The following is a 12,118-nucleotide window of genomic DNA, read 5'->3' on the forward strand; positions in this document are numbered from 1 at the left end:
ACCACAAAAATGAAAAGAAGGACAATCACCAACCCATGTACAGTAGTTCTGTATGTATTTCAGCACTGTGAAGGTGTGTGAGGATTAACAGCAGTCCAGTATATCGTTGGTCTAGTACCTTCCGTTCATCACTACATTGATTCAGATTAGAACCAGTGCCTTACCTGTCAGTTTTCGTTGATCAAGTTACAGTCACTATGTTGAGTACAGAATGAACTCTACTCTCACCTAAACAGTGAATGCTGAGGAATGATGATCGACAAACATCATGTCACAGTGGCAGGCTCAACACAATAAATAATTGTACATGACTTGCATGCTTTATGGCCGTTGACATGAGGCTGCTTCACAGCAACCACTTTTCACACAACTGGCAATGTAACTGTTCTGTCTGTTGTAACCACTCATTGCCCATAAAACTGTAAAGAGATCACTCACTTTATCATTGCCTAAGTTGCTGAAGCAGCCACACTTACAAGGAGGACCGATTTTCCTTGCTGGCACTTCCTTTTTTGCACTGTAACTCGCATATGCTTCCCCAGCATTTCATTTTTGTTTGGCATCTGCATGTTTCCAAGAAGATGGATCATGCTTTTGCTTCCATGTATGCTCAGGGACCTCCTAGTTGTCATCGCTATGTAAGTCACTTATGTCGCGATGTAAATCACTGTAAATCTGAGATGAAAATAATGTAATTAACCCAAAGCAAGCCTACATGGCTTACAATGTAAACAGAACTGGGAAGGGCAGGATCTGGCCACACCCTCCAGCTGACACACCCACAAAACACGGCCTCTGATTAGCTGTGAGCGTAATGTCATCATGAGACCCACTGCTCACTGGCAGCCTGGAGGAGTGCTTGCTAGCAGGTTTGTCTTTCTTCCACTACAACTTCCTCGGGAGAGACACAGGCCATGTGTACCAAACTGCAGCGTGTTGGGACAAGAATCTACCTTGTTATATAGGACTTTCGACCATGTTGTAAAGATGAGCATGCCATGACAACGTTTCCACTGGATAGAAAAATGGTGGACGAGTGTGCTGCGACATAAATCTCAATTTTAGCTATTTGGCACGTTAAACCTCTTGTTATCAATCAACACAGGCTGCGTTAAACCATGAGTGAGTACTTGGGACACAGTATTGGGAGCCCAAGGCCACACATTGAGAGACTCCACCCCCCACCCCCTAGTAACCACACTTTTCCCTTACACTCAATAGTTCATAAACAATTTATCCTCATACCCTTATTTATGCTTCGATAATGTTTCTTTTTTTTTTTTTCACTGTAATCCTGAATATATGTACTGTACTGCACTTGCTTATGGAGTTGTAAAAAAGATCAGCCGAATGTAAATTATGCCTTCGTTTTTTTTTACTTCAGTTTTTTTTCAGTTTTCTCGTGAAATTTTTATGCTAAATGTTACTGAGAAAATGTTATAGGGAATCTATTTAGCTACATTTTGGTGCATAAAAAATTATTGTAGGTCAATTAGGGCACAAACGGAAACTATTTTACGCTCGTGCAAGGCTTGTAGCACACCGACTGGGGCAGTGGGGTGACGCTGGGTGCGGAGTGGGTTGAGTGCGGTGGAGGAATACACGGGGATGCAAGTAATGCTTTGTTCTCGCCCAGAAATGGACGCTAAAGCATTCCCTAACCAAAAAAACAGCGGCCATTTCATTCAATGCAACCAGTGTCGAATGATAACAAGTGGTTCAAATGTGTGCAGGTACTGTACAGCCTGCATCATATGGTAAAGAGTGCATGAAATTTGCACAGCACCCACAAACATCCAAGGGTTAAGTCGTTATTCGAATGAACACCTCAATTACAACCTGCAGTAATTTTCATCTTGTGACTAAGATTTATCTGTGAAGTTGCAATAGGAGACAGAGGATGATTTAACAGCCTCCAAGTCCTTCCTGCAAATCAAAAACTGTTTTCAACTGGGAATTAATCTCGGTCTTGGTTTGATCCGCTAAGACAGTGGGAGGCACTGAAACACTACCCATAGGAACAGTTGACTTTCTGACAGCAGTTGAGAGTGATGTGATGACAATTTTATACATAACACTGTTCAACTTCATACATAAATTCAGTATATATTTTACAGGTGGCTTGTACACACTATAACACACTGGGCAGCTCTAACATCAAGCCTCAATAGCTAATTCCTCTGCTGCCTGCCAAAGTATTGTAAGTATATATTCTTAATGGACTTCCAGTTAACATAGACTCATAGCCATTATACACAGAACTGGATAATGTATACTGTATACAGTAAAAGTCCTGTAATCCGAATGGCAGGGGACCAAGGGTCTTCTGAACTTTTTTGTTGTTTTTTTTCACTATTGGGAGGGACCTCTGAAAAACTTTCCAGTTTGGTGGTACTATTTTCATTTATGGGAAAATTAAAAAACGTGACTAAAAAATGCTTAGAAAACAATGGGATAAACATTTTTATGCGCTCTTTCAACTTATACTCATCACAACTATTTTACTTTAAGCAATATCACTTTTGCTTTTCTTTCATCTTATTCTACAAAGCCTCAGCTGTCTCACGGTATAAAAACAAATCTGTTAATACAAATACTGTACTTCGAGGTGAAAAAATGATCGGAAAAGAAAAAACTCAAGCGCACGGCAGGGTAGAAGGGAGAGAGAGCGGGGAGTGGGGGGAAAGCAGGAGGGTTCTGCTGGCTGGAGGGGGGATCAGACTGTGAGTTTATCACTTATTGTGACACCGGCTTTCGTTTATCAGTTTTCTTTCCACCACGACTAGTAGGTGTGGCAACCAATGCTACTTTATTGTAGTCACTTATTGGTCGTAAAATTGAGTGGAATTATCGCAAAAGCGTCAGACTGGGCACAGGTATAAACTGAAAATGGCAGTCCTCCCAGCTTACTGCCACTCCCAGCCACTAGAAGGATTTCGGCGCCGGCTTGAAACATTCAGAGTATTGGGATATTCGGATTATTGATGATCAGACTGAGGGACATTTACTGTATATGTCCACAATAACACATTTAACCTGATGAAGGGTACTAACATCTTTCATCTTTCACCTTGGTTGACAGCCAAGTGAAGCCACACTGGAAATCTGATTTACTAGTAACCAAGAACACTCATTTTCTACTTCATAACTGAAAGTCCACTGAATTTTATGTAACCACAACACAGCATTTAATTGTGAGACTGGCCTAGTGCCATCAGAGAAACACAAACAATATACAGTATTACACACGGGATTTCTTCATAAACTGCCACAGGTAACATTATACTGCTGCTCTAAAATAGGCTATTATATCAGTGACAGGCATCTAATTATTCTTATAAACTGGTGGATGGGGCTGATAATACTCATCTACAAAATAATTATAAGAGAGAGAGAAAAAACATCAGAAAATCACAATTTGCCTTAGAAGACACAAAATTTGTGAAATAATAAAAGAATGTTATAGTATGCTTGCTCTCTTACTTATAAATTTACTTGGTTCCATGAGTCCATTTATAACCAGGAAAGTTAAGTTGAAATTCATTCTATAATACCGCAAACTGAGTAACTTGTGCACAGTACAAATCACTGGTGAAATTAAAAACACTGATACAATATGAAATAACATTGCTGTACACATTGTTTAAAGTAAATTATTGTATATCAATTTTAAAGGCTTGAATATTTTGAACAATGGTATAAAGTTCCTATCTCTAGAAGTTCATTAGTAGGAGAGTAAGTGTATGCCTGCCTGAGTCTCCACCTCCTGCTTATACAATACACCTCATGGCAAACTCAGTATCAGCTCACTCAGGAACTCCTCTGGATTTTCAATTTCATGAAGCAAGCCTGTAAGGACAAAAAAGATAAGAGGTTATGTCAAAAACTCACATGCAAACCTAAACTTGAAATAACAATGAAATCTTGACAAACCTCACATATAATGTGGTGTTATCATCACAACATAATTAGCCCTTTTAAGTTAGTGACATTTAATTTAGTATATTCATGCTAAATCCTGATTACATATTTCAGCTTTGGGGAAAATTTTTTAAACACGAACTATGCACAAAACTACCTTCTTGATGCCTTCAATGAAGGAGCCATAATAAATTAATACTAAACTAAGATGCTAGTCATGGAGAGGTTCTATGCAATGGACATTAAACTGTGGTCTTGTCATATTCTGCCACTAAGCTATGGCAAACAGGCAGCAAAAGCCAAAAAAATATCCCTGCCTGGTTAAAATAAATTTATTACTTACCAACAACATCACAGAACTCTGAGAATGAAGCAATAGGGATGAGCTCCTCCTGGTAAATAGAGAGGAGCCGAGATGATGCCTCCATCAACACCTGGTCATTGCGGCGGATAAACTCTGCCACTGTCGTACACCACTCATCCTCACACGTTACCTTCTGTGCAACAAGGTGACAGTGACATTGAGGAAGTGAAGGTGCATTGTAGTGTTGCTGTGGGTGTGTTAGAAAGCATCAGGACAGATACTGAGATGGATTGGCCATACAGAGAGACTGGGGAATGAGAAGCTGACTAGGAGAGTACTATGTGAGAGACAGGTGGATGGGGAAAGGGGGAGGGAGGAGACCAAGAATGAAATGGAGAGATGTAGTGGAGAGGCATATTAAGGGAAAAGGATGTGAGCTGAAGAAAGGGCAGCCTGATGGCAGAGTACAGGATGCCATGGAGGCAATTTGTAGAGATGGATACATCTTCCTTGATTTAAAAAATAGACAAATGTATTATAAGGCAGCATTAATTCCCTTCAGCCTGAAGGCATGTTTGATATTTTACTCTAGCTAATGACAAAGTTATTTTTAGCAAAACAAGGTGATAGAGTATAAGGCAGCATAAACCATCACTGTTTGACAAACCTTGAAGAATGTGTTATAGATGCCATCCACCAGGGCCCAGAATATAGCCGCACACTTGTACACAGACCAATCTTTGACGGCCTGGTCCGTGACCCTGTTGCCTTGTGGCAGATGTGGTGACACGTGTCGGACATGAGCCAACACCAGGAGCCTCTGCAGGTATGCCACCCTGATGCTGTTCCACTGGGCTGGGGAATACACCGCCACAGCCAGCACCCCCATGTAGAATGCACCCTCCGCCTCATATGCTGCCTCTACCCAGCGCTCTCGCCCGGCCTCCAAGAATGTTGATAACTTCTTTTCTTCTCGACTGGCTGACCGTGTCCTGGGATGAAAAGTTATGTCAAACATTCAGTGTACTTCATCATCACCAATGACACCCTGCTCCCTCCTGGGATCCCTCAAAGAAGGGATGGCCATGACAGAAGTGGCTCTAAGGTATCTTATCCTTACACACCTCTCTCACTCCTCGATCTCTTCCCTCCCTCTCTGTCTCTCTCAAACACTACTCTTCCTTCTCTTTCATCATTATGCTCTTCCACCTTCTTCTTTACTTCTCTCACTCAAACAACTCCCTCCTCTTCCTTCTATCTTACAAATATACTACTCCACTCTTTTCTTCTACACCACACAAGGTTTGCCTCTGCCAACACTACCCTTGATCCAACTTTCACAACACTCATGCAACCTACGTGTTGATGACGTATAGGGCCATGTGGAGTATGTACGGTATAAGGTTCATGTTGGACTGCCTGCCACCCCCGCCTGTATCATCGCTGAACGATTTCTCATTGGCAAACCTCAGCAGCAGCAATTTCAGGTCATGGAGTGTTGACGAGTAGCTGATGTCTCTGCAAAGATGTCATCAAACGTTATATTCTACCCACTTAAACATGGCTTAAAAGTGCCAGTTACAGGAATACAAAGAATGTGAACCATACAGCTGTTACAGAATGTGGGTATTACCTGTGTGTGGTGCAGTCCTGGAGGTAGGTATTATGCCGGGCCAGACAAGATGCAAAGGCTGACTCAGGCACTTGTGGTCCCCACAGTGGCAGCAAGCCATTGGCCCGGGTGTTGGCGTTGTGAAGTGCCGCACTCTCCCACTCGTCACGTGAACGAGATGATCTGTAATTGCATTCACCAGCTATTAACAATTTAGGTCTCATAATTGTATTACTACAAGTCCACTCACCTCACCTACCCTAACCTTAACCCACCTATACTTCTCCATCCTGAATGCTGAGCTGTAACAGATTAACACTGGAATATTGCACTAGTCGGAAAGAAGTGTCATGAAAAGGATGATGAGCTATAATATTGCCTTATTCTGCTATAGAACAACCTGAAACTAGCTGCAAAAAAGACAAAAATATGGAGCAAGTTAAAGTGAAAGACCTCACCTTACAGCTGCCAGATGACAGTCTACATGCACAACATTGAAGTGTGACACTGTGCAGTAACCCAGTGTCTTGTGCTGCTTGTTCTCTGCCTCTTCCACCACACACCGCTTGCTGAATGTGTACACTGCCAACACCTTCTGTGGTTGGCACCGGTACCCTTCCAGGCAGATCGCACATACCTGAACACAGTACACACACACATTATACACACAAATATATGCATTATACACTTCAAACACCTTTTGTGGCTGGCACCAGTAACCCTCTAGACTGCCTGGATACACCTAAAAACAGTACACAGGCATACACATACAATACAAACTTGCACATAATACATACTTTAAACATAACTACATATTACTGGGAAATACTGAGTAAAGCACAACAAAAGCACTGCAAATAAAATTCCCTAGGTAAGTGCCAGCCTGATAGTGCCAGGGTTCAAATCCTGGTGTAGACAGCTAATGCAACCTGGCTGAGGTGTCCATCCACCTTTTGTGGGCTGGTACTGATACGTAAAAATGAATACCTTGGGCACCTAACTATCCTAACCTGCATGGTGCAGAAGCCTTGCAACCCAGGATATTGAATGAACAACCCACTACAGACTCTAGGACCTAAGTTAGGGAGATAAGTGCTATGGCTAGGCACTTCATAGCATCTGCCCCCACTTAGACCATTTTACCTTTAATATATACTGTAAGCATAGAATATTACATCACTAAACAGCCAAGACTACTATAATATATCTAAATCTGTGACAGGTATGAACCGTGGCGTAATCTGATATACAGTGAACCCTTGATATATTGAACTAATTGGGGAGAGAGTGGGTTGCTATAACTGAAAGTTCATTATATATATGGGGTTCAATATTTCTGAGGGATTACCGAACTCAGTTCGCTATATAAAGGGATTCATTCAGTCCTACGTGCTCAAACCTAACCTAAACTAACTCTATGAAATTTTACAAGAATTCAATAGTTTATGAAGTTGTACACGTAAATACAATACTGTATGACATTGTACACAAGTACAATACCTATAATAAGAATAGAGTATAATATAGTACTGTTACAGTACACTTACCGTGCCAGGAAGGGATGCTGTTGTCACCACGGGCTGATTTGCGAACTTCCCCCGCATATAGTGACCTTTGTTCACAAAATCCAGGGGAAGTTCAGTCGCGATTTGGCTGTTCGCTATACCAAAAATTGGCAATACCGGGGTTCGTTATATCGTGGGTTTACTGTATAGTATAAGTAACTGCAATGCACATTTAACTGCTATGCAAATGTAAATGTAAACAGCAGCAAAGAAACAAACATGGCTTCACTAACCAGTCCAGACTCTTCGGCTATCTCTGACATCTGCGAGAGAAGTGTCGACTGTGACGTAATTTGTTCTTTGTCGTTGGCTCGCAGTCCAAGGCGGCTTAGTTCTTTCTTCCTGGTCTCCATTGCCAGACGCTTCTTCTCCTGCCGAGTCTGACGCCGCACCTCCTGCACCTGTCATGGACCATCATCATCATCATCATCATCATCTTATGGCACTTCAGTAACACAGCTGACAAAAATTCCATTCTTATACAACATTAACAGCATAGCCTTCCTGAAAAATCAAACTGTAACTTACAGAAAATCTTAATCTGACTTTATTGTTATTCATCATCATCATCTCCGCCAAAATTTCCACCTAAAACCATGGTCACAAGGAGACATTTTTGCCCTCCTCCCTCCCCCCGGGCAAGTTTTGTTATGCAAAGTTTCTTTGTTTCTAGGCAAAAATTGGGGGAATTTTTCATGATATATGGTAACAGAGAAGGTTGTCAGCTCACCTGTACTGCAATGGCTGGGTCATCTTTCAGTGCCTCCAGCAGGTTTTCTGCCACTGATCCTACATGTTCATCAGAGGAGATCTGCTCCAGTCGGTGTATGTGTGGGATACACGTTGCTGCCACCGCCTCCTGTGTACCACGGTGCTTTGTGGCCAGACCTGACAGTGCACACCAGTGGTTAGCCTCTGCTTCAGTCAACTAGGAACAGAAAACTAACACCTATCTGATTACAGAACAGTTTGCACAGTTAAAGTCTGGCAGACAGTATTACATCTAAATACAACATCCACGGCTTCAAACTCAGACATATTGTAATATACCTCAATACACTTCCAATATCTTGTCAGTGAGCTATATAGTCAACTACTACATATTACACACGTAGGAGAAACATCAAAAGCTTATTCTTAGGCTAATTTTAAGTAATAAATTCCGCATCAAAATGGGTCCAATTCCCTACAATTATAAAGCTACAATAACTGATGACCTTATGGGTGAAAAATCATCTCCCACCTCAAAATGAAACAGCCCAAAACTCACAAGTGGCCAACAGTACAATCAGAAAACATATATGACCAAAAATGCCATAAAAGCCACTGACCTGTTAGTAATCTAAGGATGTACTTGAGTGAAGGCCTTCCCAGAAACTCCTTCCATTCGTCATTACACACCACAACTAATTTCTTGCTGACTGGCATGTGTTTCTCAATGTATGCTAAGGCATCCTGAAATTATAGTTTTACCTTAGAGAATCATCACCATCATCATCATCATCATCTTCACTACAATTACCATCATAATCCAGAACTCACTTTCCCAATGTGATAGCGTTCAGGATGGAAGAATAAGCCATCTATGGATGCAATGCGGTTGGGTTCAGGATGGAAGAATAAAGAATACATAAGAAAGAAAACTAATCATCATCATCATCATCATCATCATGTTTTTGAGTTGGTTGGCTAGGTGAGGTTATGTTAGGTTAGATCTGGTTATGATAGGTCAAGTTGGGTTAAGCTGTGTTTGGTTGTGTTGGGGTAGGTTATGCTGGGTTGGGCTGTGTTAGGTTATGTCCACTCCCTTACCTTAACAATATTAGCTCTGATGATCATGTCCTTGAGTTGGTTGCCGTTCTCGTTGCGTTCAATGCCGTCACAGAAGACACAGAAGGACTCCATCTTGGCGGTGTCCTCTGGGGAATGCTCCGAGTCGAACCTTTCAAAGTCCAGCACGGGGCGGAAGTGGCCAACCAGCAGCTCCATCTTCTCCTTGTGACAGAACACCAGGAACGGCAGCACACGCATCAGACGCTGCCGCACCTTTGGAAAAACACCGTCATCATCAATGTCAATTGCTGTAATCATCATCACCATAACTGTCACTGTCATCTTCATTATCAACATCAATGACATCATCATCATCACCATTAGCCCAACCTCTTTCCCAATTAAGGATGGTGTGAAGCGGCTGAAAAGAAATAATCAACAGTTGGTAAACCTTCTGAACAATATTAACTGTGTAAGATTCATTCTATCCATCTCTAATCAGATGCCTTTATACCTTAAGGGGTGACCATAAATGAATTGTTTCCATGTCACCACTTTTAAGCTGCCTTCCCTCCAACTCATCCCCCTGCCTCATATACCTCTCCATCCCATCCCTCCACCTCATCCTATGTCTCCCCCTACTCCTCCCCCCACCACCTCACTCACATACACACTCCTTATCAGTTTCTCACATGCTATTCTCTCCACACGCTGTAAACTGAACCAACCTGAGCGTTAGTTCGTGAAGACGTAGCCACATAGTTAAGCAGTAGGTGTATGTCTTCCAGGGTGCCGCAGGTCTCCACAAACTCAGTGTATGATGCTGCTGGCATGGATGATGCCTCCACCAGCACTGCCTCTAGCACCTAAACAGCAACAAATGTATCATCATCATCATCATCATCATCATACTAACCTATCTTTCAACCTAAGGATTGGCTGAAGCATCATCCAGAAACAGGGGAAGAGCAAAAAGATATGGGACAAAGATAAATTAGGATCCTGGAAGAAAAAAGAATGCTAACTAATTTGAAAATGTGAAACTCTTTCACTTTCCGATAAAAATTTTTTTTAAACAGATCTGGGAAGAAATAAAACTATGGCAGGTCAATATGAATACTGAACACTCACCCATCACTTACAATTTCCATATCAACCTCCAACATTCCCTATGTTCTTATGGAGTGGCAAGATCAGCAACACAAGTTTATCACTTCTTGGGACTATTCTAGGTGATGTCTAAACAGTTTTTTATTTAACTTATATTTAAACTAACCTGTAGGAGCTGCTCAGTAAGGGATGCCCCGCCAGGAGGTCCAGCTACCACCTCTGGCTCAGCTGCCAAACACTGCTTGAGGGTGTGTAGGAGTGTGGAAATAGCGTTCAGTGATGGAACCATTAAACGCTCCCTATTCACTCGTACCTGAACACAGAATGACAGTAATCATCACCACCACCATTACCACTGCTCACCATGATTGAAAAAAAAAAAAAAAAAAAAAAATACGAGGTGGATTCCTCTACTCATTCATTCATTCAACATCTAATCACATCAATATTTCACTGTGCTAAGCTGTTTAGCTACTCCTTACAAACCTCTGGAGAAGGATATGTTACTGGAAGGACACAAGCACCTATTTTTTTCTTTTTTCTTTTTACCAATTCTGCCAGCATTACCTGCTGTACAATATTCAAAGAACTAAGAAACTTCCACAGTTAAGAAACAGGCACCCCAAAACATTCACTGTTGCAAAATACTGAAAAGCTGCCTAGTGTAATAAGCATAGCCATCCTCCCTCACAGCTATGCAGCAATGTATGATGGCATGGAGTATTACCTTGACACAGTACTGGAAGAGTTTGAGGAGGACTGTGACCAAGGCCCTGGCGTACGACAGGTCACTGATTCTCTGTAGGCATTCCAGCATTACCTGCAACATGTATAATACAAGTAAAAAGAAGATCACATGGACTAAACTGGAAACTATGCAAAATCCATCCATCCATCCATCATCCAATCCTACATTGCCCCATGAGGAGCGTAGGAGCCCGGGGCTAGGCAGTTGGTCCCAACATTTAAGATGAGAGTCACAACTATACAAAATGCAACATTAAAAAAATGAAAGGATGTACAGTTTTCCAATGACTGCCTCCGACTCTCAGAACAAGCCATCAGATGAAGGTGTGTGCCAAAACCATTGATAAATTCAAAGAAATATATGATAAAAAAAAAATTAGCAAAAGACACGACACATACAATATAGGATGCTTCATAACACTTAATTCTAAGTGATAGGAAGACCCCAAAGCCAACTAGAAATGAGGGTGCAAATCATCATCATCAGCAGCAGCATCAGCATCACTCACCTCCAGTCCACCACACTGACACATGACACCAGCCATGCGGTACACCTGCTCATTATCAACATCCTCCTCTTTCTTTTTGTCCAGGGTCTCCACAAACTCCTCCGTGGCATCACCAAGCAGACCCCTCATCCGGTACACAACCCGCATGGCATCACTCTCGCTGTTTTCTGCCAGCCACACTTTCTTGTATACCTAAGAATGGGGTGGGTTTGTCAATGTAATCATCAATCTTTTGGTTTGACATCCATTTTCCACAGAAAACCTGTATAAATGAAATTGAACACACCAAACCCTCACTATATCAAACCTCATTAACTAAACTTTGAATATATCGACCGACCAGACCCTACTGAATGAACTTCTTCTTTAGGGTTCATTTAGTTAGATGGCATGGCAACTGACTATATTTTTCTATTCTGTAGTATATCACTGATTGATTATATTTAATACCTGCCTATATAGTATGAAAACACAATATAAATCCATATAATGCTGAAATATAGTTGTGAGAACATTTGTTGCTCACCTGGGCATACTGAGCACAAGCTACATCAAATCACTGGATGTATTATTACTC

General features: G+C 41.6%; 1 protein-coding gene across 1 annotated transcript in view; it reads right to left on the reverse strand.

Moving 5' to 3' along the window:
* Positions 1 to 2,910: 2,910 nt before the first annotated feature.
* Positions 2,911 to 12,118, reverse strand: part of poe (E3 ubiquitin-protein ligase-like protein poe) — a 79,829-nt gene continuing 70,621 nt past the window's right edge. Inside the window, 14 exon segments of the mRNA XM_080282249.1 lie at positions 2,911 to 3,849; positions 4,265 to 4,418; positions 4,893 to 5,217; positions 5,585 to 5,743; positions 5,829 to 6,020; positions 6,296 to 6,474; positions 7,636 to 7,803; positions 8,133 to 8,290; positions 8,734 to 8,857; positions 9,215 to 9,448; positions 9,904 to 10,041; positions 10,452 to 10,598; positions 11,013 to 11,105; positions 11,542 to 11,733. Coding sequence (XP_080138375.1) covers positions 3,785 to 3,849; positions 4,265 to 4,418; positions 4,893 to 5,217; positions 5,585 to 5,743; positions 5,829 to 6,020; positions 6,296 to 6,474; positions 7,636 to 7,803; positions 8,133 to 8,290; positions 8,734 to 8,857; positions 9,215 to 9,448; positions 9,904 to 10,041; positions 10,452 to 10,598; positions 11,013 to 11,105; positions 11,542 to 11,733 — 2,328 coding nt within the window. The 3' untranslated portion in view covers positions 2,911 to 3,784.

This window comes from Coenobita brevimanus, chromosome 12 (assembly GCF_032717465.1).
Source record: "Coenobita brevimanus isolate Jiangsu-jjx chromosome 12, ASM3271746v2, whole genome shotgun sequence".
Lineage (NCBI taxonomy): Eukaryota > Metazoa > Arthropoda > Malacostraca > Decapoda > Coenobitidae > Coenobita > Coenobita brevimanus.